The 27,278-nt window shown below is 42.0% G+C and overlaps 1 protein-coding gene across 2 annotated transcripts; it reads left to right on the top strand.

Annotated features, from left to right (window-relative positions):
• Positions 1-1,906: 1,906 nt before the first annotated feature.
• On the top strand, positions 1,907-25,907 carry ZFX (zinc finger protein X-linked). Of its 2 annotated transcripts, XM_054391391.1 has the most exons (8): positions 1,907-1,945; positions 7,763-7,851; positions 8,313-8,879; positions 18,335-18,484; positions 18,685-18,828; positions 18,932-19,066; positions 21,251-21,391; positions 23,487-25,907. In XM_054391391.1, exons 2-8 carry the CDS (start codon positions 7,791-7,793, stop codon positions 24,671-24,673), a joined length of 2,385 nt encoding a protein of 794 aa, XP_054247366.1. In that variant the 5' UTR covers positions 1,907-1,945; positions 7,763-7,790; the 3' UTR covers positions 24,674-25,907. The 2 variants fall into 2 exon arrangements, with proteins under 2 accessions (XP_054247366.1, XP_054247375.1); XM_054391400.1 differs by lacking the exon at positions 18,335-18,484.
• Positions 25,908-27,278: the final 1,371 nt, after the last annotated feature.

The following is a 27,278-nucleotide window of genomic DNA, read 5'->3' as shown; positions in this document are numbered from 1 at the left end:
AATTTCTCCTCATGCATCCGACGTTTCAGTCTCTTAAGCATTTTAATGGCCTAGCTCCTATGAAAGCAGCCTACTAGAGCCACATTCCAACCAAGGCTTTTACCAATGTGTAAACAATCAAGAATCTGACCATTCTACACTCTCCTACATCAGATCAACCTTGTTGTTATCAATCTATCATCATCTTTCTCTGCTCTTGTTTCTTTAGCTTCTTCCATGTTGACAAGAATATTTACTTAGCATTGCATACATGATTAAGCTCAGCAATTTTTTTTAAGGTATTTTAGGGCACTCTCCTGCAATACAGGTCTATTCTAGAAGTTTAACTACAGCCTTCATGGAATTAAGTACAAGGAAATAATTTTTAAAGTACTGTGATTCCTTTTCCATTTTCAGTATCATGGTTAAAATCTGCTCAGTGCAGGGCATGTGTTTACAATACCTTATACTGAAATAAACTACAAGGGTAGCCCAAATTATTTTCTAAGCCTGTGTGTTAAGATAGAAAAGACTAGTGGATACAATTAAAGCTGAGTCAAAGCTGAACCCAAGGGTGTATTCACAACAAACAGTGCACATGTGCTGTTCTGGGCCAGTTAAGTCACATTTGCATCATTTGGTAAGTGTGACAGCCAATTCCTTTCCAGTTTACTTAACTGGTAAGAAGAACACACGAAAAAGCCTCCTCAAACCCTGACTCCGCAATTATGCAAGAATTCCAACCAAACTGGATGTACTTTATCTCCATGAGGTTACTCATGGTATGTCATTTCTGATGCCTTCAAAACTTTAGGATGTATCTCTCATGGATCAATAGCAAATATTTTCTTAAAAACAACCAACCAACAAGCCAATATTCAATTCTGAGACACTCTGACAACATGGATGAGAAACCACTGCTAGCCAGGACTTCAGTTTCAATGCCACATTATTTCGTCCACAGAAAGCGACTCCCCCCTGCCCTGCCAGTGTTGTTCTCGGGTGGTGCAGCGGGGACCAGGGACGGCGGCTGCCTCTTACATAAGAACGGGCAGCCGCAGGGAACGGAGTCCTGTCACGCGTGGAGCGGCCGCCTTCCCTGTGGAAACCCGGGCACCGGCTGCGGCCGCCGTTTTACCGTTGTTACTCGCAGTAATTCCGACTGCTGGCCGCGCCCCGCGCCAGGGTGACCCGAGGCCATGCAAGCCCCGGCCCCAAGGCCCGCGTCCGCCCCAGCTCGGAGGTCCCCAACTCTTAAATTAAAACACACACCTGCCCCCGCCCCTGGCGCACAGAACCGGGTTAAACATGCCGGAGGGACCGTGGAGCCCGCCGGCCTGCACCTCCATGCCAGCTGCGGACCGGGCCGCAGGCCTGGCGCCCAGCATAGCGGGATGGCGGCCGCGGGAGGCGGAGGGCGGGGGAGGCTCGCCCGGGCGGCGCCAGCATGGAGGGGCCGGGAGGGGAGGGGGTCCCCGGGGCAGCCGCTCCGCTTCGGGGGCGCACGCCGAGCCCCGAGCGGCGCTTCGCGGCCGAGCTGCGGCGGAGGCGGCAGCAGGAGGAGCTGCAGGGAGCCGGGCGCCGCCGCGCCTCGCGCCCCCCCCACCCCTCCCTTGCCGCCACCACCACCACCACCCCTACCCGCGCCGGCTCGCCTCGCCCGGCAGCGGCCCCCGATCCGCCTGGCGGCCCCGGCCCCGGCGGACGGCTGGCCCGAAGCGGCGGGCAGCGGCGGCGGCACGCTCCCTTCCGCCTTTTCCTGGGTCTCTCTCGGGCAGTGACGTGACGTGCTGACGGCGGGCCCGGCCCGGGGAGCTTGGCCGCTTCCACTCAGCTCCGAGCTCGGCCCCTCCCTCCCCTCCCGCCCGCCCGCCCCGCCGCAGCCGCCGCCGCCGCCGCCGCGCTCGGCCCAGTCGCGCTGAGAGAGGCCGCGCCGAGGCGAGCGCCGCCGCCCGCCACCAGCACGGTAAGCAGACCCGGGGCTGGGCCCCGCCGCCTGGCCCGGCCCGGGCCTTCCCCTGCCCGCACCAGGCCGCAGCACAGGCCCCGAGGAGGCCGCAGCTAGGCCGCGCTAGGGCTCAGGCGAAAGAGCGGGCCGCAGGGCCCGGGCCGACGGATTCCGCATGCCCGACGCGGCCCTGGGCAGCGGGGGCAGCGGCGTGAGGGGAGCGGAAGCAGAGAGGGGTGGTTGCGGGCCCGGGGGCAGGCGAATGAGGTCGGTGCCAGGCCCCGGGCCCGGCCGAGGGGGGTTCGGAGAGTGTCTGGAGGAGGAGACAAAATGGCGGCGCGCGCGGGGGGGGGAACCGAGGGCGCCGGGCGCCATCTTGAATTAATCGCTCGCCATTGCCCGTGCCTCCGCGCAGGCCGGGCCGGGCCGGAGGGGGGAGCCCCTGGCCCCGCTCATCAGCTCTGGGCCGCAGGCTCCGAAGAGGGAGAGCCCGTAGCTTCCCCACCCCCGCTTCTTTCCCCTCTCCCCCGCCTCTCCCTCTTCCCTGCCTCGGCGCCTGCGAGCCAGCGAAGTCGCAGGGGACCTCAGCGTTTTCCGGCCCGTGGCGGCTTCCTGTGCGGCCGCGCCAGAGCTGCCAGCCGTGATCTCTCCTGCTGCGGCTCTCGGCGCCAGCCCCGCGATCTCCTCGACTCCCGGCCAGCAGAGATTTGGGCAGCGCTGAGAGATTCGTCCTTAGCCTCCTTGGCATAGCCACTCTGCAAGGAGCTGGGTGCGGAGGTGTGGAGTCCCCCCAACTCTCTTGGGGTCCTTCCCTTGGTGTTGGCTTCTACTCCCCCTTGGCTATGCTGTCTCCTACAGAGGCCCCTAGCTGAGTGGAAAGTACTTTCAAAGGGGCGCTAGGAACTGGCTACTTCCCTAATTTAGGTTTTGTTAAGAATTAGCTTAGGTGTCCTCTGACGTGCAACATCTTAATGAAATCCGGAGAAAACCCATTTATTTAACCGGTTTCTGCAAATACCCACCCCACTAAACCACAGTAAAGAGGAAAAGTCTTGAGATTTTTTTACAAAATCGCAATGAAATCAGCGGTTCTGATTCGTCTGCCAAAACTGAGGGAGATGAATCAAGAAATAAACAGCTAAATGATTGCATTGTCGCATCTGTAACATCGTTTTTATTCTTCCATTTATTCACCTAGTAATGGGGTTATTTCCAAGACAGGAACTAGATACTTTAGGAGTATAATTTTTTAACCTTTCATGTACGTGTGATGGAGAGTGTGTGTGTGTACATCACATTCTCCTTAAGTGGGTCACATAGGGAGAGTTATGACACTGCAGCAGTCGTGTAGACTGAACCCATAGTCCTCAATAACCACAGCGAAGCTTCGGGTAGCTCGGGGCTCTAACCCAATTGGGACATGCAAGGCATGCTGCAATTTTTAATGTGATGTAGCAAGGCACGATGACAACTGGTTATGATAGTACACTAAGGCATTTCAGTGTAGATTGGGGCTTCGACATGGACTTTTTGTTGTTTATGCTTTGATTTTTCTGGGAAGCGTCAGAGTTTTGCTGCATGAGTATTTTGGTTTATGCTCTTACCACAAATAAACAGATGTTCTTTCTTTAGGAGTAGGCAGAGGAATGTTTTTTTTTTTATTTCTTTTTCATAAGGATGGCTTTTCATATTTTTACTTTTTTTCCCATTTTCTTTTTTCGTGAGACCAGAAAAATGGACTGTGCCACAATAAAACTCTTTTAAGAATCTCTGTTGCTCTCTCTTTAAAACATGGTGGCTTGTGTATTTTTTAGTTATTTTGTCTTGATTACCTTGCTAGGCCTATTGAGTCAAGGATTTGTAATGTGGCAGGACTAGTGCACTGTCTGCGTTGTTTCTCTTGACATTGTACTCAAGATCAGATTTACAGAAAAAAAATATTTTGGGAGGTTACTTTATTGCTAATAGCTTAATACTTTTTTTCATTATTATATAGATTTTTATCTGTTCTTCCACTGAAAATACTGGTTTTCATAAAACCAAACCCAAGCAGCTAAAAATCAGTCTACAAGAACTAACTTTACAAACAATTGGGTGTTCTTCAGAGTTGAATTAATTCTAGAGCCATCTGAAGTTGGCACAGACTCAAACCAAGGTCATGCAGATGTTCTTTTCTGAGGTATAAAACCTAGTGGTAGAAGTTCACAAAGTACTGAGATTTGAACAAAGATTTCAGTCAACACCATATACATTTGAGCATTGAGAAGGACGAAGGGTGGGGACATGGAGGTTCCCAAATCCAATCTGAAAATTGATTCTGTCTGCTTTAGTGCCAGAACCTGCTCCCGAGGTAAGTGTCAGCAGGACTGTTTTGGAAGAACTGGGAGACGTTTCTGCCATTCTTGAAATCTTGCTGAGAAATGAACTGCTGGAATTCATTCTTGGTCTTGTGGTGCCACAGAGCTTAGTGTGCTTGCCAAGGAATTGGAAGGTGCTCAGTGTGATGCTTGCAAGAAGCAGCTCTGGTATTTCTTGTGTTGAAGAGTGGTGCCTTCATCACAAAGTTGTCAGTTGGTACAGAACCATGTGGCATGCCTTCCTTCAGCTGAATCTTGGGTTTCTGTGTTGTCCTGCTCAGAAGAAGAACAAGCAGGAGGAATCACAGTGTTTTCTCATCTACTGATTAGAATAGTCAAACCCTGAAAAGATTTTAGGAAATATTAAGGATTCCCCACCCCATCCATGGACCAAATGCCTTGATGCCTTTTTGAACTGCAGATTTTGATTTAGGTACCTGTACCGTTTTAGACAGTTCAGTTAAATCCTGTTGTAAATGCCTGAATCCTGTTCTGGTCCTCTTTCCACAGCAAATTTCTGTGGAGGTGGGGTCTGTGGCCTAGCGGAGCACTTTTCAAGTCTTTAGGGTCTTGCACAGGGATAAGCATTTGTGTACATAAATTTGTTGGCTGGATGCAAAAGTGTGTTGTGGGAAACTCATTTAGGAAGAAACTAATTCAGTGCGAGGTTTGGGTATTTTTTCTTCTTTGGAACAATTTACAAAACATAAATCTGTGATCCTTTAAAAACTCAGTCTTGAAAAATCATGTGCCCAGAAAGATTCTTCAGTTCATGTAGAACCTGAGCCTTTGTTTTGCAACATACTATGTCCCTGTAGGTGAAAAGCCCTTGCCAATACAGAAGAGGTCACATGGAGAGTGCAGGCTCAGTCCACTGGGCTGTCAGTGCTGGTAGCAGTGTCTTTATGAAACTGCACTCTCATGAGCACCACAGACACTGGTTTTAGCATCTGTCGCCTGGAATCTGGGCAACAGGGAGAGCATCAGTGAAGTGGTGGTGTCAGCAGGCATATTCTGAAAGCTGGGAAGTAATGGTGGCAGCCACTGAGTCGCGTGGGTGAAGGAGGCAGACAAAAGGATGATGGAGAGCCGAGAGCCTTACTCAGAGACAGGAATTTGAGGACGGTATAGGAAAGGATAGGATAGAGAAAGTATATGCATGAATCATTAGATGTAAGAATTTGTGGTGGAGTGCTGGTCAGGTGGATGATGAAAGCAGGAAGTGGAGGAAACGAATGCCAGTTCTTCCAGTAGCTAGTGGTGAACTGACACTTCAAGCTGGTCGAGTCCCAACCGGTGAGAGCCTGGTCTCTAAGATAATACAGTCCTCAAACGCACAGGCAGAACAGTGTCTTGGCTCTTCCCAGAGAGCTGGACAGCAAGTGCTGTCTTATGTGTGTTTTGCCCAAGGAGAGGCAGGACTGACCCTTAACCCCCCCAACTCCTGACATACTGGTAGAATCTTTGCATAGGTGGTTTTGTGTGAGTGAAGGGACTATGCTGTAGGTACAAACTGGAGAGACAAAATGGGCTGGCGGGGAGGTAATGAACATAAGTAGAGGCAAATAAGAAACTGGAGAAGAAACAACAGGAAGAAACCAAACAATCCAAAACAGAAAAGAATGAGATGATTAATAGGAAAGACATTTGTAATAGACTGGCTAGATGTATTACTGATGGAAATAAACCACTTTGGGTAGGAATTACTCTTGTTAAATGACTGCATGAAACCTTGTTATTCAGTTCTTGTTTCTGTGGTGTGGCTGAGGTCGATTGTCATCAGTCAAGCTATGTATTGTGTCTGAAGCTGAGATGCTTTTCTGCTCTTGATTCTGAAAAAGGCATGTGAGAAGAGCAGTTCCTGTTAATAATGGGTGCTTCTGAGAGAAATGCTTGACAGTCAGAATAATTATGAGGTTGTTTATGCCCAGCTGGACACCACAATTATTTGTTAGTAGAGCTGTCTTTAAAATATAGGATCCTTCCAACTGAGCATCACACAAATATGTGACCCCTTGGAAAATTATTAGACTGCTGGTACTTTTCCTCTAGTTCAATTTCTGGCTGTATTTCTCCATCAACTTGTAAAAATACTTCTTCTAATGTATAAATTAAATGGTTATATGTGAAGAGTTGAGAAAACTTAAGATAGAAAAACGGTGAAATCTAGGCTACAGGTCATGGTTGTAGGTTTGTTTTGGAGAACTTTTCATATAGAAGTTTCCTCCATGAAGACTTAATTGGCACAGTTTGTAATGTTTATGGTTCTTATGGAAACTTGGGGAAGAATCTTAATGTTTTATCTAGTCTTTTCTGGAAGTACCACAGGAATGGGGAGATGTCTGCCTGTCAGTGTGAAAAATATTTGGGGGAAGGAGAATCACATCTTCCACTCCTACAGAAACATGCAGCAGAAACATGTAGCAACGTTCTGTTGCATCCTGCTGGTTCTGCTTAAGAAACTGGTTGGACTGAGTGCCAGGGAGTTGTATGAGTCTTTGTTGGATCACGTTTTGCACAATGAGGATTGCCTAATTAGAATGCATATTTTCATATGCAAGCAGCAAAATTTCAGATTTTAGTAAGTGTTTTAACTTCCTGGTCTCATTTGATTCTTTTGTTAAGATGTTGACATTCTGTTCAAAGAAATTTGATAGAATATGACAGTTGGTAATTTTTGAGAACTGGTGATATTTTTTAATACAAAAGCAAGTATGTACTTTTAAAATTATTTACACACCTGGAGTTTGAAAACCTATGAAGTTGATGTTTTGAAAGAATTTTACATTGATGGTTAGAATTCCTGAAGTGACATAAGAGTAACTTCCTCACTGGCCTAGTATGAAAACTGTGCATTTCAAATTGTTATCTGTTTGTCTTTAATTTACCTTCAGTGACATCCTTACCTAGGATTACTGCATTTCTTAATTTATTATCTCTTGAGTTCCTTAAATAACCTTTTGTGCAGCCATGTTTTGAGTTTATATGAGGTACAGTTTATTATCTGGGAAAGCAATGAAATGGGATAATGGCAAAGTATGGATAACACAAAATATTGTCAAATTAAGCTGCAGGATCACACAGAGGTGAAATAGGTGACCTGTATTCCCCATCATCCAAAAAACACTTGAGTGTGAACATGCCTAGGCTTTGTCTTAATTTTTTTTCGTCGTAGGATTATGAGTAACTCATTTTCATATCCCTTTGTCAGCTGCTTCTGTATTTGTGGGCCTGTGAGCTTTTGAGAAACAGACCTGGAGTGTTGGAGCTCACACTCCTCATATTCAGGCCCTGGGTGTCTGGTATTCTAGAGTAGTATTTCTGGAATTCCAGACTGAGGTACCCTGAGTGAACTCTGGTCCATCAGAAAGTTGAGGTGTTACCTTTTAACTTCCTGCAAGTTCTGCTTCTCAGTGCGCAGGCAGAAGCCACCTTCATAGCATAACGCAAGTTAACCTTTCTTCTTTACCCTCTACAGACGCTGTGACTGATGAGAGTTAAAGGCCATGGATGAAGATGGGCTTGAATTGCAGCCACATGAGCCAAATGCATTTTTTGATCCAACAGGTCTGTCAGGAGATAATCTGTAGATGGAAGCGTTGACATTAGATGCAATTCACTGTTGTTAATTTTATCTTTGCTTAGAAGTGCTGTGCTGCATCAGTGCTTTTGTATAGAGTAGTCGCTTTTGACTTTTCGTTGTTTTTGTTACTCAGAGCAATGTGAATGAGCTACTGTTCTGTCGAGTAATAGTTGTTTGGGTATTGGGGAGAGTCTAAAAATTCATGAACTTTTCCAGGGGAGAAAATGTTGTTCATCTTAATTGCTTTATCATCTACTGAGGACTTGCTTTATCAGCTCCCCATATATATGCCTATCTTAATTGCTCGTAGGCTATCATGCCTCTCTTACTAAATTGCAGCATAGTGTAAAAGTTGAAGGGAAAAAAAAGATAGTAATTTCAATTATTAGCCATCTAACCTGAGTTAGTTTTACAATTTAACTGCTGTTATAATTATGTTTTTCAGGAGCTGATGCAGCACATATGGATGGAGATCAGATTGTTGTGGAAGTACAGGAAACAGTATTTGTTTCAGATGTAGTCGACTCAGATATAACTGTGCATAATTTTGTTCCTGATGATCCAGATTCTGTAGTAATCCAAGATGTCATTGAGGATGTTGTTATCGAGGATGTTCAGTGCCCAGATATCATGGAGGAGCCAGACGTATCTGAAACTGTCATTATTCCTGAACAAGTGCTGGACACAGACGTAGCTGAAGAGGTTTCTTTGGCTCATTGCACTGTCCCAGATGATGTTTTAGCTTCTGACATAACAGCAGAAGCAATGTCTATACCAGAACATGTACTGACGAGTGAGTCAATGCATGTACCTGAAGTTGGACATGTAGAACATGTAGTTCATGATAATGTTGAAGAAGCAGATATTGTCACTGATACTCTGGGAACAGATGTTGTTTCTGAGGAAGTCTTGGTGGCAGACTGTGCATCAGAAGCAGTGATCGATGCCAATGGAATCCCTGTGGAACATCAAGATGAGAAGGGCAACTGTGAAGACTACCTGATGATTTCCCGTAAGTGTCTGGATAAAGCCACCAAAACTCTCCATGGTATGGGCATGGGTGGTGCTTGAAATGTGAGGGAGGGCTTACAACAATACCAAACCCAGATTTCCTGCATTATTTAATGAAATGCAGATCTCACAAACATAGTCAGATGTGGGAGTGTTTTTTAGCAACATGTACCAGCTTAAAATTCTGGTGAAGCTTAGTGGAGATAAATACTGGCAAATGCATGGCTGGTTATAAATTATTTCTGTAGCGTTTTATAGCATCTGAACAAACCAGTAAGAATTCCAGTAAACCAAATGCCAAATACTTAGTCAAAATGTGAAGAAAAGAAACGTGACATTGTTTGAAAACACGTGTATGTGCAGGTTACTAAGATTACTGCCAAAACATTAAAAAAACAAACCAAAAAAGTATTTAGTTGAAAAGTGAAAGTAAAAACTTCCCTTGTTGGCAAGTCCAAATGATAATTTGTTATCCTTCTCTTGTTTTTTTGCTAAGCCCCTACCCCTTTCCCCCTATTTGTGGTTAGATACAGGCAACAATGTGGTTTTCTTTGCTGTTAGGATGTGTATTCTTCTCTTGATTAAGCAAGGTATGGAGTTATGCTGCTAATAAAAAAAGTAGCTGTTGTTGGTCATAGCTGAGAAGCAGCCATGATTCTTAATCTTCCTTAGGAAGAGTGGCACAATCCATTGAATTGTATTTCAAAAGACTAAGTAGAGGGTGGAGAAAAAAGGAGCATATCATCAACCCTTTTTCTACTAAGGATATCCATTTGTGTGAACTAGAGGTTACTCTTAAGTATGTTACTTAGAATGATTACTCAGTGCAGCACCTAGGAACCTCAGAGTGTCACAGCTGAGCAGGGTGTCACACAGAAAGACAAAAGGTTTGTTAGGCTGCTGTGTTTAATTGCCATTTCAGTGTCTGCACTTCACTTTTGTCTAGCATCAAATGACTCAATTGATGAGGCATACTTCATGCACTGCTTTAGTTACCTTTTTTCTTTTTCTTTTTTTTTTTCCTTTTTAGTCTTATTATTATTTCTCTTACTTTGGGCACTTTTTTGGAATGTGTAATAATGTGTTTTAATTTTGTATTCTGTACTTAGGGATTTTAATATTGCTTCTCCTTACCAAGGATCACTGCATTTCTTAATTTATCATCTCTTGAGTTCCTTGAGTAACCTTGTGCAGCCATTTTTTGAGTTTATATGAGGTACAGTTAGTTCTCTATTACCTGGGAAAGCAATGAAATGGGGTAATGGCAAAGTATGGATAAAACAAAGTGTTGTCAAATTAAGCTGCAGGATCACACAGAGGTGGAATAGGTCAGGAATGCTGCTCTGTGAAATAGTATTTACCTGAACTAGGAAATGCACTCTCTGCAGTACATTACAGATAAGACTTCCTGATTCTGGACCTGAGTTAGATCAGATGAAAGCAGCTCAAATGTTTCTCTGCCTGCAGCATAGTTAGGGAACAAAGTGGATTACTCATTCACAGACAATTGTGACTTACTCTAGGTGCTCCTGCTCTGGCAGGGGTGTTGGACTAGATGATCTCTCAGGGTCCCTCCCAGCCCCTAACATTCTGTGATTCTGTGAGGCATGACAGTGTAAAGACTCCAGTAGAGATCCTTACCTGTTTCTTCTCCCTGACTAGCTCTTTAAGATGCTGTTGCTCCTGTCTCTCTATTCACTGTTCCCCTGCAGGTTGTCATCCTGCAGCATGAGCAGCAGAGTGAGTTCTCTGGGGCTGCTGTCATAGGAACACTTTGCAAACTGTGTCTGTGTGGGTCGATGGTTGGACTCAATGATCTGAAGGGTCTTTTCCAACCAAAGCAATTCTGTAAATTTTGTGATTCTGTAAATTCAAGTGATACAAGTCCCATTCAACCATTACCAGTGGCTGAATGAGGACAAAATGTCTTGAGAGATGCCATATTGCACAATCTCTGATACAAACACCCAGCTAGGAAGCCTTTGTAGATCTACCAGTCATCTCCAGATGGTAACTGGAAGAAAACACAGGAATTTAATTGTTCAGCTGTGCTAGGATATTCTTCATTTACAGTCATGTATTTCTGCAGTTTCATACTTTAATATTAAACACCTCTTGATAGTCTTGCAGTGTGGTTTGTTTAGATTCAAAACCTGAGATAAGCCAGCATTTAAAACAATCATTATGCTACAGAACATGCATCCCTTCTACTTGTGTTGAAAATGCTAAGTATGTTCTACAGTTCATTTTAAAGGGAAGTTCCCTATTACCACCTACTGTGTTTAAAGCCTGCATAACAAGTTCTTCTGGTTGTGAAGGCAGAGCCTAGTGCTTTTCCATCAAGTAAAAACTAACTTGCCAAGTAGTCTTTTCATTGGATGGAAAACATTTGAATTAATTTCCCTTTTTTTTGCGTTTGTGTTTCATCAGCAGTATATAAGTTTACTGGTTTGTTGACTGTTTCAGTTCTTCAGTTGAATTTAGTAGCTTTTAAAAGATAATAACATCAGCCCAATTTGGTTGGTTGGTTGGTTGGGATTTTTTTCATCCTGCTCTTGTGAATTCATGCTTAATTTTGGCGATTTCCCTGAAATGCTGGGGCAGATGCATAGATTGATAGAATGTTTGAGTTGAAAGGAACCTTAAAGGTCATCTAGTTCCAACCCCCCTGGCATGGGCAGGCACACCTTCCACTAGACCAGGTTGCTCCAGGCCTCATCCAACCCGGCCTTGAACACCTCCAGGGAGGAGGGGGCATCCACAGCATCCCTAGGCAACCTGTTCAATGTCTCACCACACTCACTGTAAAGAATTTCCTCATTCAACCTGGCCTTGAGCACTTCCAGGGAGGGGGCATTCCTGACCATTTCAAACAGTACATTGCCTGTGGGTGTCAGTCTGTGACTTTACTTCAGTAAACTCAGTATTTTAATATTTATTTTCCCATTTGGATTTACTTTAGCTTCTCCAGTGATATGCTTTTGCTTTTTAAATTTCCAAGGTAATGTTTCTTGGCACAGCTTCTGTTACCACATTTTGATGTACTCACCTCCTTTCTTGAATACTTTGTCTTTGCCCTCAAGCTTATTTTTGGTGCGTGGTAGGTTTGGGATAGTTATGGCAGGGCAGAATCAGGTATTTATTCAGCAAAGAGTGCACACTGCTTCTAGTTAGTAGCTTGGAAATGATTCACGGTGGTTTGATAAATCAGTTTTTCTTTCACATATGCCGTAACAGGCTGGTTCAGGAGTCTAGGCAGGAAAGAATTATTTGTGTTCTGGCTCACATTGGTACTGATTATTTGGTAGCAAATTTAAAGGCCTGGAAAACTTTTTCTGTGTAAGTGAAACAGTAGTGGTGAGATGAGCATTAAAACAATAACAGGAAACCCCCTGCATTTATTAACCAAGGAATGCAGTGCCTTAACACCTAGCCATAAAATGGAAATTAAAATTTTAATGTGTCTGATTTTACCCAGTTTGTCAAAGTTAGACACATTCTGTGGCATGAACCCATTTCCATAAGACAAAAAGGTGTACTCTGATATATTTAATTGCAGTAAAAGTTTTAAGGCACAGAGGTGGTTTGACAAGGGGAGTCTGGAAAGAGGAGGGTAGCCTCACAAAGTTTATGCTGCAGTTTTAGGAAGTGAAATGATGTTTACAAGTACAGAGACTGTTACCTCCATCCACATCCTTACTTTGATCTGAATTAGATATGTCTTTTGTTTATTGCATCTAAATGAACACTTTTCATTACAGGAGTCAGAACCCAGGGTACTGAGAGACAGTATAATGATTGCATCTTTTCATAGGTTTAGGTGAAACTAACTTTTTCTCATCCTTGTTGGATGTTTAAGTTGACAACAGTAAACTTCTAGTCAAGAAAACAAAAGGCTTGTCATTCACTTTTTTAGCATAAATAAGTACCTCCCTCTTTTTTCCCTAGATGTTCTTAAAGGTGTTGGAAATCACGTTTTTCTTTCTCTGAGGTAAAACTTGCTGCTGTGCTTCTCCCTGACCACTGGAATGGGACCAACAGCTGCAGCCAAGGCTGCTCAGGAGGTCACCATGAGAGATGACAGAGCTGAGAGCTTCCTTGGGCTGCGTGATGCCTCTGTCTCAGAGCTTAGTCCTGATTTATGTGCTGGGAAGAGTAGGACAAGAAGAACAAGTGTTAGATAAAATGTTTGGAGCTTGGGAAGTTCTCCTCTGCTAGATTGCTGCCCTGAGGGGAGTTTCAGACCCATAGGGTACGCTGCTGCTCATACGTAATGGCAATGGCATTAAAATAAAAATAGCAGAGATTTCTATTTTCTCACAAGTTAGGAAGCTTGCTGTGCCATTTAAGAAATAACTGGATGTAAAAATAACTTCTTTGGTGTACTATGAACGTTCTGCTATCATGTACAAGTAAAATGTTTCTATCACAGATAACCAAGTCTGGGCAATAGAGCATGCTTTTAATCCATTTTAGAGAAAATAGAATAATTAGCAGTGGCCTTTTTCATCAGGAATGGTTAAATGTGGTTGTTTGTTTTGTAAACAGGCAATTATCCCCTGATACACATTTTCTATTTGGAACTAGGAGAATCATTTGGGAACATAAAGGCTGACAAAATAGATTATTCTCTTCTAATTGCTCCATAGACAGATTTTTAGATGTGCTAAACTGGTGTAGAGACAGACTTCTTCTTAGAATGTTTGTAAGGATTGTTCTGGTGTGTTATTTCACAGATTCATGGAATGGTTTAGGTTGGAAGGGACTTTAAAGATCATCTACTTCTAACCCCCCTGCCATGGGCAGGAACACCTTCACTAGACCAGGTGGCTTAAGGCCTCATCCAATCTGGCCTTGAACACCTCCAGGGAGGGGGCATTCATGACCTTCTTGGGCAGCCTGTTTGAGTGTCTCACCACCCTCACTGGAAAGAATTTCTTCCTCATCTCCAGTATAAATCTGCCCTCCTCAGGGCAGATTCAATCCATTCCCTCCTGGCCTATCACTACAAGCTCTTGTAAAAATTCCCTTCCTGGCTTTCTTGTAGGCTCCCTTCAGGTACTGGAAGGCTTCTCTAAACCTTCTTTTCTCCAGGCAGAACAGCCTCATCTCTCTCAGCTTGTCCCCAAAAGGGAGGTTCTCCAGCCCTCTGGTAATCTTTGTGGCCCTACTCTGGACCCACTCCTGCAGCTTTCATGTCTATCTTATGCTGGGGGCACCACAACTGGACACAGTATTTCAGGTAGGGTCTCATGAGAGCAGAGTACAGAGGCAGAATTTAGCAATGGAAGGTTTGTCAGTGCTTTGCAGTGTTTTTGTTTTCCTCATTGATCCCATATGAAGGAGAAATGGTAGGAAAGAATGAATGTAAAAGCTCACAGAAACCATTAGAAAACAATGACAGTTACAAATATTTGCATTTTTGAAACAGGAGTAGAAGACTGCAAGGCTGCAAAGTCTGTATCTGGGGACCCATTGAATATTGGATATAAATTTGTAAACCCCAACTTCTTAGGGAAAGTGTACGTGTCACAATTAAACTAAAGCTGTAGCTTTCAAGCAAACACAGTATACAGGATCCTAGCATTTATGCTCCTGTATGGGGAAACAGGCCTCAGCTGGGTTTTAAATACTGTTTTTATTATCAGTACACAGGAGCTTGTTTGTGTCCCCAAAATGCCAATGGACATTTTAATGGCAGGGTAAAGATATAGGAGATAATTATTTGTTGGACGTTACAGTTTATAGGTTTTTTTTTTTATTAGATGTAATATTTTCTAGGAGACAAATGCTGTCCTCATGATAGAACACATATTATTAAACAGTCTGCAGTTAATGTTGCCTGCAGCTTTTATTTCTTTGCTTTACTCTTTATTTCTTTCATCCGTTGGTCTTTTGTTTTTCATTATTTCCTTGCAATGTAAATGATAGCTAGGCAGGATTTAAAGATAGCACATTTTTCATGTTGTGTGACACATTTCTCATCTGTTTGTTTCTCTTAATAAAAAATCAAGCATTATTTTTACATGGTAGCTATTAATTTATGATTTTATGACAGTGTCAGAACGCCACTGAACTTCTATCTAGCATGTGACTTGTGATTAGTTTAGTAGAATCACGGAATGGGCCGGGCTGTAAGGGAGCTCCAAGGTCATCTAGTCCAACCTCCTCTGCAGTAAGCAGAGGCATCCTCAACTAGATCAGGTTGCCCAGAGCCCTGTCAAGCCTCAGTCCAGGGATGGGGCCTCGAATACCTCCCTAGTCAACCTGTTGCAGTATTCTACCACCCTCATGGTAGAGAACTTGTTCTTAACATCCGATCTAAATCTGCTCTAATTTCAAACCACTGTCTCTCATCCTATCACTCCAGGTCTTTTAAACAGTCTCTCTCTCCATCCTTTTTGTAGGCCCCTTCAGGTGCTGGAAGGTTGTTATTAGGTCTCCCCAGAGCCTTCTCTTCCCAGGCTGAACACCCCCAGCTCCTTCAGCCTGTCCTCACAGCAGAGGTATTCCAACCCCCTGATCATTTTCATGCCCAGCATCTCTGCTTGAAAGGAAGTGTCTCTAACAAGCCTAACTAATTCTTTTAAGTACTTTTGGAGGTGCTGTTGGGGGAGGGGGGTAATTTCGAAGGGGAACAATGCAGGAGATGTCACACAAGATATTTGTGGGATCCCTTGATGGGCTGTGAATTCAAATGAAAAATTCAAACATCATCAGAGTTCCAACTTGAAACATTGATCAGCCAAGTGTTTATGAATATCATTTCCTCTGATTGTGAGACTGAAATACGTTGAGAATGCAGAAACATAGGGGAAGTGTTAAATAGAAATCAAATTTCATTAATGCAGCCAGACCATGAATCAGTACAGATAAATGCTTATGTACCATAGGACAAACTGCCATGGAAATAGTACTTTGTGTGATAGATATCCATTTTCTTTCATGTTGTTTGTCTCTTCTTCTAACTTTTATCTTGTTCTCTACCTTTTTCTTTCCATCCTACCATTCTTCTACTGCAATTGTTGTTACTTTTCAAGCCCTTCAGGGACTTTAGATTTTCAAGTATTACCACCTGTCAAGAGTGGTATTTTTTTTTTTTTTTTGTTTTCGGATGAGAAAAGTTAGCCTGATACTCCTACCCATCAATTTCCTTGTAGTTTAATAGTGCTGTTAAAAAACGTTAAAAGCAGTTGTGACATTTTTAAAACAGTGTTGAATACAGAGGCAAATCAGGGATAAACAAACACTAAATTGTGTAATGATTTACTTTTTTTTAATCATGTTGTATAAAAGATGACTTTGAACCTTGGATAATCCAAACAGTAAATGGAGCGTGATTTTAAGATCTCTAATTCCTCTGTTGTGAATGTTATCAATGGATACTTCCATACATGCATGGAAGTAAAAAACTCAGTTTTGGTTAAAAGTAACCAGCCTGTGTCATGTGGTGCTTGTTGCTTTGTTTTCTCTCTAATTACTTCAGTCATAATTCTCCTTCTTTGACTACGTTCCAGCATCAGTGAGCTTGGTAGCAGACTTCCCTTTTGGCTTCAGTGGTGTAAAATCAGTCTAGGCTGATCTGAAAGCTTTCCAAGTACACATGTGTAACGCTGGAAAGAGTCAACTTAAAGGACTACACAAATCTAGTGTAGGGCACAAGTTCCAGTGACTTTTGGTGTTTCATGCATATACCAAAGAATTTACGAAAGTCTGCTCAGTAACTGAATATCCTTGCTGTGGAGCTACGTTGTTAACATGACTCACAAGAACATCCTAAAGTTTTTCACTTTGGAGTTTCAGCTACAAGATGTTACATTGGTCTGTGATTTTTTTTTTTAAGCATCTTACTGTTTTAAAAATTCTTTATGGTGGCCATTGAGTATTTAATGTTTTGGGGTTTTTTTCTGCTGCTGCTCTTTTGGTGAGGAGATAAACTAATTGATTTTCGTGCTTCCTAATTTAATGTCACTCATTTTTTTTTGGTGTGTGAATAATGATTCCTGATTGAGAAATTGCACTTAAATACAGTTGTGTTTGATACGTGAGACAGAACATGTGCTATTTTATTGGCTTCTTGGCAGGAAAATAATAGCAATAATATTTTGAGCTCCTTTTTTAATTTTTAAAGATCTTAAAGTAAATGGAAGAGTTGCAGTTACTGAGTAGTAAAGCTCTGATTTAATTATGAGGGCAGTTTAATGGATGCCAGTAAAATAAGCCTACTTTATTATTTTGTATGTGCTAGGCATGGTGGTTAAAAATTCTTGCAGCATTTATGAGACAGTTCTTGCATTTCCTTTAGTATAATTTTTATGTCATCTTGTCATGAATTGAAGTTATGCATGGCTCTGAGGGAGCTGTGTCAGCCTCCAAAAGTGATTTTATGAAAAAAAGAAAGCCACAAATTACAAAAGCATGTTGTCATGTTAAGATTTCTTAAATGATGTCAACATTCAAGAAACTTCTTGGGGCTTCCAAAACTGGAACACTCACTGATGGTCTTGAGATGCTGGATTTCATTTTTGTGAATGCATATTTAGGTTTTGTGGTTTTTTTCTTGCAAACTCATGCTTGTTAAGGTAAGATGGGGTTGTGTGTGTGCACATGTCTGTGTGGAGTACATCTTAAAAGTCAGAAATATATTCTTCATAAAGCTGTCTGTTAGCCATGTTTATGTGGGAGGCCTAGGCAAGTTATGGTAATTCAAACTGAAGAGTGGTGTTGGTGAGAAAAAAAATCTGAGGTGATAGGAGACCCTCTAGGGCTACAGGCTTAAAACCCAGTGCAAATCCCCTCCATTAAGGGCACCATGAATCCAACTGAATGGATTCACCAGTGCTGTAGCATCAGGGCAGCTCTTGGGCAGTGCTTGAACCTTCAGGTGTTCAATGGATGAGAAGAGCAGAAGGTTGTCTTCCTCGTTTAGGTTTTCTCTCTAGTCTGCTGAAGAAGCATCATTAACACTGCTTTGCGAGGAACCAGGTCTGACTGGCAGCAGCAGTACTGCTTGCATTAGAGACAGAATTGAGCAACAGATAATGCTTCTTAAAAAAAACAAACAGTTAATAGCCTTATTAATTGTGAAAGAGAAAGCAGTTAAAACTGAGACTAAGTGAAACTATGCCACACTGTAAGTACTAAACTGCAGTTTCTTCCTACCATAATCTTGCTGCAGATGACTGTTTCTCTGTTGGCATAGCCTGGTGTGCTCATGCTTCTAGTCATAGCACTGCAGCACTCTTGCACTTCCCCTTCAAACAGAAGACACGAGTTTATTTTTTCTGGTTCATTGTCATTGTTTGCAAGGATATGAAAAAAAATATTTATGGGTAGGTTCTTTATCACAGCTTTTTAAGTTTAAACTGCTTCCAAATTTGAGTAATAAACTGATGCAGTCTTTCATATATGTCTGTCTGTATATGACTGGATAATTGTAATAACTTGTTTTTGTAGTGGATGATGCTGGTAAGATAGAACATGAAGGTTCTGCTGAAATGACCATGGAAGCAGAGTCAGAAAGTGGCTCTTGTAAAGTGGATGGCATTTGTCCAGAAGTCATCAAGGTCTATATATTCAAAGCAGATCCTGGAGAAGATGATTTAGGTAAAATATGCTCATTTTAGAATACTCCAACCCGACATTTGAAATTTTGCATAATTAGAGGCTGTAGCTTCTCTCAAAGTGATCTGTAAAGAGCTGTAGGTCTAATGTTAACGAGTGACAAACTTTCAATTTGCTGCGGTTTAGCACAGAATTTGGAACCAAATGGATTGAACATCCTTTGCTCTGTTCTTCCTAATCAGGGGGCACAGTAGACATTGTGGAGAGCGAGCCAGAGAACGACCATGCAGTTGGATTGCTCGATCAAAACAGCAGTATTCGTATTCCAAGGGAGAAAATGGTTTACATGACTGTAAATGATTCTCAGCACGAAGACGAAGACTTAAGTAAGTAGGTGGCTTTCGTTTGGGAGCAGGGATTTTCACTTTCAGTAGTGCAGTGTTTCTATTAATTTTTTTTCTTGATTTTTTTTGGTTTTTTTTCTCTTAGATGTTGCAGAAATAGCTGATGAGGTTTATATGGAAGTGATTGTAGGAGAGGAGGATGCAGCAGTAGCCCATGAACAGCAAATTGATGACAACGAAATTAAAACTTTCATGCCTATAGCTTGGGCAGCAGCTTATGGTAGGTAATACTCAAAAGAATTCTTACTGATGACACTGCCTGTAGCAAAACGTTGCGGACTGTGCTTTGCAGGTTGTCCTTTTCTGGTTTTTTTTAAGTTTTTAATGTATGAATTGTTTCTTGCCATAACGTGCCTTAAAAAGAGAAGAAGAGAGAAACTGTAAGGCAGGCTGCTTCTTACTCCTATTTTAACTGACATTTTCCTTCATATTTTCATGATGTAGAAGGGGAAGGGAAGCACAGGAGCTTTCAGCTGAAAAATTGCATCTCAAGTACATCTGTCCTTCACAGTTTTAGGACACAGTAAGAGCTGGCTTGGGAATAGAATTGAATATTTTTATTTGGGGGTAGGGGGAGGGAAGCAGATGGAACATACAAGATTCAGTTAACAGTAAAAAGCAACACTAACCTCTAGCTTGATTTAAGTGCTTTCTGGAAGGAACATGATTATGTGATTTCACTAACAGAAGTAATCAATTGATTAACAAAAAAGAAGCCAGATGGAGACATCTTAAAATTCCAGCAGAACCTTGAGATTATTTCCAGCCTGCAGAACCATTTTTCACAATGGTTGGTATATGAGCACCAACTGGTACACAAATTGATTTCCAAAACTTATATAAGCTGGTAGATAAAATCTCATCTTAGAGTTGTTTCCATAGTGTCCTTTCTCATTCTAAGTGAAGCAGAAGAAATAGTGGATTAAAAATGAAATGAAGTGAATTTGACTCAACAGATGTAGGCTGAATATTTGGTAATTTTGGAGAAGGAGGAGAAAATTGAACAGAACGTGTTAAAACAGAGAGATGGAATTGAAAGAGAGTTTTAGAATGTGGGAAACGGTGGAGTGAATGCATTGTCAGTAAACAACCTCTACATGCAATGTAAGAAGCAGTCAGGTAGGGATGAAATAATGAAACATGAGGGCACAAAAGTGGCAGATGTTTGTTATCTGCACTTCTTGGAAGTCTTCTTCATTTGAGGAGTGTTTAAGAACTGATAACAGTGTCTTGAAATGTTAAACTTGTTTAGTTGCTGTATTGTAGCAAAGCCCAGTCCCACTGTGTCTTACATTCCAGAAAGTTTTTACAATTTTACTCTTGTATTAGAAAATGCTTGGAGCCTGTTCAGTGTTATACTCCAGAAAGGGCTCTCCATGCATACTACTTTCTGCATGTAAGATTGTCAGCTGGGTTTTAACTTTCAGTGTTTGTCACTTGCCACATTTGCTGTGCAACACTTGAGCAGGTATATGGATCAGAGTTTTCAGGCTCTGCACATGCCTGTTCCTTGCCCTGAGTTCTCAGCATTCCACAAAGGGAACAGCTATTGAGTGTCCTGCACTTGCTTCCACTTCAATATTCTTGTCTTACTTGTGTGCTTTGCTTGCTCTAGGAACTGTTACCTTAAAATACTTAACCACAAAGTCTGTCATTAAAATTTACTTATGCCCTTAAATCACCAGTCTTAAGCTGAATCCCAATCAATACTTTCCCAAATATAGAGATGTATTTATTTGTACCTTTCATCTTTGTTTTACATCCAGTGATACAATTTGTGTATTAAGCTTCCAGTGATACCATTTGTCTGTTAAACTCAATGCCCTGTGAGGCAAAAACTGTTTCCTTCTTTGTATTACACAATACTGAGCACACTCTTTGTTCCCAGTAGAAAGAATATGTAGGTGTCAAAGCATCAGGTGTGCAAATAGTGAGTAGTGTGCAAGTTCTGGGCTGTTCAGAACTATTCTGTCATCACAGTTCTTGGTGTGTGAGAAGCTTCAGTCAGGTGAATTCAGATGTCCAGAGCAAATGGGAGCTCACACGTGAATTTATTTCAGGACATGCTGTTGTTTACTGATGTTAAACATTTTGAGCATAATTAGCATCTGAAAAAATACAAACCCCACTGCATCTAAAAGGAGAACTCTTTGTGAAATGGAAACAAATTAATTCCTGTGAATTGTGTACTGTAAAATGAGGTTAACAAAGCTTCCAGGTTCATAATACCAAACATAATTCCTAATTTATGTACAGAGAAGTTTTGCAGCTCATCCTGCACATTATTATGGTTTGACTAATTGTCCAGATAATAGGTTATAATTTCTTTTATTACCATGGTAGAGACTGTTGCTGAAATAATCTGTAGAATGATGACAGTAGGTATTTCTTACCATCTTTTTAGGTAACAATAATGATGGCATTGAAAGTCGGAACGGCACCGCAAGTGCTCTTTTGCACATAGATGAGTCAGCTGGACTTGGGAGACTGGCTAAGCAAAAACCAAAGAAAAAAAGGAGACCTGAGTCTAGGCAGTATCAAACAGGTGAGTATCTGGTGGCTGGCTATGCTTATTCCTCCAGGCACTTACCCAGAAACAGATGTGCTTTTGCTGCTAGCATGGGCAGCGTCTTGTAAAAAGCAGTGATTATTTGGGGGGTGATTTTGGTGACAATACTTCTCCATCATAAATGAAGATTCAGAAATGCATCTTTTATTTTAATAAATGTAAATAGACATTGTAATAAATATATAAAAATGCCTATTTTATTTTAAAGTTTGGGCTTTGGGGGGGGGCTGTCTGACACAGGAAAGAAATTAGTAGCATAGCAAAAAGTTAGAAACTTACATACTTAACCTGCCACACCAATTTTAATGTTGAAGGTAACTTTTTAAAAGGTGATGTTAGATAAACTATGTTCTGTAATAGTGCTTTTTAAAAACCCTTTTTTTGGTCTGTATAGAAAATATGTAGAAAGTTCTATCTAAATATATTAGCACAAGTAACTGGAAGATCTGAACACGACATACATTACATTGGGTACTGTAACTTCTGCACCCTTTGCTGTTTCAATTGTGAAATAAATTGCCTTGGTGTTCAGGCCAATGTTCTTACTTGCATGTGTAAGGAGGGGTGAGCTGTTCTGGCACTATTTTGTTTCTGCTGTTACTGTGTTAAGATCTGAAAGATTTATTTGGTCTGATAAACCTAAAAAGTGCACAACTGTTTTTCTTTAGTCTTGCCCTAAGTTATAGTAAAAGTTTCTCTCCCAAGTTGTGACTGAGCTGTAGGAGTTCTGTTTTGTCTAGCACTGAATCGGTAAACCAGTTAAATTTTAATCTTAAAAAGTTGACTTCTATTCCCAGCTGCCTAGTCAGTTCTTTTTCTAAAGTAGTTTTGAAAAAAAAGAGCTTTTTAGCATGTCTAGACAAAGTCAGGATAAACAAATCAGGCTGCTGGAGGAGTGCAAATAAGTTCCAAAGCCTTGAGGTGTTTGTACGTTAAATGAGTTCTCACTGATTCCTGCTTGGTACCTCTTCAGATTGTGACTGTGACAGATGGCACAAGAAGGAGGTGTTAGTTTGGGGACATGTGAATTGTAGTCAGTGGTAGGTGGTTAAACTTCCTGCTGAAGATCATGTGCAGTGCTTTCTGTGTAATGCAGAGTTTAACATGTGGGTGGCTGTTCTCTGCACCAGTGTCAGTTTCTGTGTGTATTTAATGTATGAAATCAGTCAGAGATCTCCAAGATAGAATTATTTGAGGTGAAGAACAGCTGGATGATCCTTTGGTTGTCTCTGTCAAAAAGCAGTATTTCCTTTCTCCTGGTAATAAAAATGAATGGAAGCAGCTATTCATAGAATCATAGAATGGGTTGGGTTGGAAGGGACCTTCAAAGGTCATCTAGTCCAATCCCACTGCAGTCAGCAGGGACATCCTCCACTAGATCAGGTTGCCCAGAGCCTTGTTGAGCCTGACCATGAATATCTCCAGGGATAGGGCCTCAACTTTTTCCCTGGGCAACCTGTTCCAGTGTTCTAGCACCCTCATGGTGAAGAACTTGTTCCTAACATCCAATCTAAATCTATTCTACTTTCAAACCATTGCCCCTTGTCCTATCTCTGCAGGCCTTTGTAAACAGTCCCTCTGCAGCCTTCTTGTAGGCCCCTTTCAGGTATTGCAGGGCTGCTAAGAGGTTTCCCCAGAGCCTTCTCTTCTCCAGGGTGAGCAACCCCAGCTCCCTCAACCTGTCCTCATAGCAGAGGTGTTCCAGCCCCCTGATCATTTTCATGGCCCTCCTCTGGACCTGGTCCATGTCCTTCCTGTGTTGAGGGCTCTAGAGGTGGACCCAGTATACCAGGGGAGATCTTAACAGAACAGATCAAAGTGGCAGAATCACCTCTCTTGATCTGCTGGCCACACTTCTTCTGATGCAGCCTAGAATGCCATTGGCCTTCTGGGCTGCAAGTTCCCTCAATTCCTTCTACCAAAATCAGTACCAAGCTTTTTTCTTATGTAGTAAAGTGTACGTGTCTGATCCTTAACAACTCAGCTTACTGTTAAGGTTGAAATCTGACATTCATTGAAGTGTAATAGTGTTCTGTAATATTGATGAAGGGTGGGTTTTGTTGTTTTTCAGCAATAATCATCGGCCCTGATGGTCATCCTTTGACAGTCTACCCCTGCATGATTTGTGGAAAGAAATTCAAGTCTAGAGGTTTCTTGAAAAGGCACATGAAAAACCACCCAGAGCACCTTCTTACCAAGAAGAAATACAGATGTACAGACTGTGATTACACTACGAATAAAAAAATCAGTTTACACAACCACTTGGAGAGTCATAAGCTGACCAACAAAACAGAAAAGCTTATCGAGTGCGACGAGTGCGGGAAAAGCTTCTCTCACGCAGGGACTTTATTTACTCACAAGATGGTGCACAGGGACAAAGGAGTTAACAAAATGCACAAGTGCAAATTCTGCGATTACGAGACAGCAGAACAAGGATTGCTGAGTCATCACCTCTTAGCCGTCCACAGCAAGAACTTTCCTCACATTTGCGTGGAGTGCGGCAAAGGCTTCCGCCATCCGTCGGAGCTGAAGAAGCACATGAGGATCCACACCGGCGAGAAGCCCTACCAGTGCCAGTACTGCGAGTACCGCTCCGCCGACTCTTCCAACTTGAAAACCCACGTAAAGACTAAACACAGTAAGGAGACCCCTTTAAAGTGTGACATTTGTTTCCAGACTTTTTCAGATACCAAAGAGCTGCAGCAGCATACGCTCATGCATCAAGAAAGCAAAACGCATCAGTGTTTGCATTGTGACCACAAGAGCTCGAACTCGAGTGACCTGAAACGACACATCATTTCGGTCCACACAAAAGACTATCCTCACAAGTGTGACATGTGTGACAAAGGCTTTCACCGGCCCTCCGAACTGAAAAAACACGTGGCGGCTCACAAGGGGAAAAAATTGCACCAGTGCAGACATTGTGACTTTAAGATCGCTGATCCCTTCATTCTGAGCCGCCACATACTCTCCGTTCACACAAAGGATCTTCCCTTCAGGTGCAAGAGATGTAGAAAGGGCTTTAGGCAGCAGAACGAGCTGAAAAAACACATGAAAACACATAGTGGCAGGAAAGTTTATCAGTGTGAGTACTGTGAGTATAGCACTACAGATGCCTCGGGCTTCAAACGGCACGTCATTTCCATTCACACAAAAGACTACCCTCACCGGTGTGAGTACTGCAAGAAAGGGTTCCGAAGGCCTTCAGAGAAGAACCAGCACATTATGCGGCATCACAAAGATGTTGGGCTGCCTTAAAGTCTCTTTCACAAACAAGGCTTAACAGGCTGGAATTTAGAAAGGAATTTTGCCTTTCAGGCAGTTAGCTTATTTTAAAGCCAATCACCCAGGATCACACATACAAACAAACAAAAAACCAAACAAAAAAGGCAAAACAACAACCAACAAAACAAACCACCCAACAGACATACTGTGCATTTGATTCGTTGCTGTATAAAAAATAGGATTATCTGCTTCTAGATGACTTTTATACCTTTTGTTCCATAGCGTGTTCTGAATTCTATTCAGTTTGTTTAATAAATGAAGAAAGAAAAAAAAAAGATGGCAACAATAAAAGTTGCATTTAATAAAAGTAAACCCTGTCTCTTACTGAATTTTTCAACCCTTAATAGTTTATTTAAAGTAATATTTATCTTAACTGACCTCGTTGATAACTCACGGTGTCCATGTTAATGCAGTTTTGTTGTGAATTTAAACAAACAAAACCTATGAAATTTCTCTTGGTAAAATTGTCAGAGGTGTGTATAAAAAAAGGGGAGTTGTGATGTTAAAGAAGTTGCTAGGGCCCACCTGGTTGTCTCGTTTTGACTCTACAGACTTTGTGGCAGGTTAACTATTTTCCACGCAAGGAGTTGCTCTTCTTTATTGCAGAAAATCCTGTGTTGTTAATTCAGGTTTCAGAACAACAACAAAAAAAACCCAAAAAGCTGGTTTGGGGCATTTGTTAACTTTCTTTGCCTGGTTCAAATGTATGCTCAAAATATCACATTTATTGTTCTGTGCTTCTTCTTTGTCTTTGAAAAGGTTTTGTGTGTTACAAATGAATTGGGGGTTTCTTTGTGTTTTTTTTTCCCTGGTTTACTACTGTCTTAATGTAGGAAACATGAAATGCTCTTGTTCCATTTGCAGAGTTACTAGATGACAGCTGTCCGTACGTGCTGGTAAACGTACCTCAGGCTTAATGCTCTTGTGTGTGTGTGTCTGTGTTAGTATTTCTTTAACAAACAAACAGTTTGTGGTTCAAGTCACAACTTTTATGTGAGTTGCTTCAGAATAAAATTTTAAAGACCAAGAGGTGCCTCGATTTTGGAAGTGAGATATATTTTCCAGTGAGAGCTTCAGAGGGGGGATGGAGTGGAGCAGAAGTGTTGATAGAGAAGTGTTTTAATGTAGAAAAGTTTAGTTTGAAAGTTAACAAAGGTAACAGAACTCTTTCTAAATTGACTGTTTTTTATTCCCCTGAGCCATTAGCAGTTGTATTAAGCTGCTGTTTATTAATTAGTACACAGTATCCAGAATTAACCCAGTTCTTTTAATCTGTTTTGTAAACAACTGGGAGAAGGTGACAATTATTCCATGCAATTTTCCCACCTGAAGACTATTATAAACCAGCGCCGTATCATTTGCTAATTGCAGCGGAAACCTTCCCCAAGCACCGAGTCCCTGTGTACCTTAGCAACAGCTCTGGAGTGAAAGCTCAAATCATTTCTTTACATGCCCAGATGTCAGGACCTGGCTCTGCTCCCCTCACTCAAATTCCCACTGAAGCTACTGGCTGGTGATGGACTGCAAAATGTGGACCCAGCTGCCTGCCAGATTAGGATAGATTCGTAGATTCACTAATGGAAAGAGAGTTCAGAGCCTGGCTTAGTGTTGGCTCTCATTCCTAGGCAGGTAAATTTGCTGTTTAAACCCAAGAGGAATTTTAGTCCCAATTTCAGGTGTGGGGTGATAAAAGGGACAAAGGTTTCCTTCCAGATGCACATCTGCTAAGCCTTTTGTATTATGTTCTGTTACTGACCCCAGCTCCTGCTGCTCAGCCCTTGGGTAAACTGAAACACACTGGTGTGTAGTTCACAGCTCAGGACAGTCGATGGCCATGTCACCACCACCACCTACAATGGTTTCTGTTTCTTTTGATGCCTGCTTGGCAGTGCCCCCAGCCTTTTCCAGCGTGCTCTTGTGTAACCGTGACCCTTCAGTGTGTAACCCCTAGGTGTGCTGCACTGTGCCTTGGCTGAAATCCCCGCCCAAGTCAGTGGATTTCCTACATGGCTGTAGCTGTCTTTGTCTGTTGCCTACCGATTGCCAAATGGGATGCAGTATAAAACCCAGCAGAGATTTTACTATCTGTGTCTTGCAGCGTACTCTCTTGTGACATTGGGGTTGTTTGTTGGGTTCGGTTTCCCCCCTCACCTCCCTTTCTTCTATTCAAGTATTTTCTAACTAGCAACCCGGAAAAAGTGTACAAACCTGCATCACATTGCTGAGGATTTTAGCCATTTTGAACTTTATTTTTTTAAATAAGCTGAAAGACAAAGAACACAATTTTACATATTTTCCTTTCTCTTAAGTAGCCTGGAATCATATATACTTCTTTTATGTTTGGGGTTTTTTTCCCTTTTTTTATTTTAAAGCACAACGTTGGATTTTTTGTTTTGTTTTTTTTTTCTTTTTTTTTTAATAAGGGTTTGGTCAAGTGGATTTTGTAAAATGTATTTGTCTGTATAAAGAGAAAAAAATGGAATTATAGTTCTTGTTAATGTACTGACATTAGTTACAGGTTAGTTTTAATTCTGAAATGATTTGCTTAGCAAATGCTATGAAATGGATGTTTCAGTTT

The sequence above is a fragment of the Indicator indicator genome, chromosome 1 (assembly GCF_027791375.1).
Source record: "Indicator indicator isolate 239-I01 chromosome 1, UM_Iind_1.1, whole genome shotgun sequence".
NCBI classification, from domain to species: Eukaryota; Metazoa; Chordata; class Aves; order Piciformes; family Indicatoridae; genus Indicator; species Indicator indicator.
Note: the sequence above shows the minus strand (reverse complement) of the source record. Positions and strands in the feature narration are given on the sequence as shown.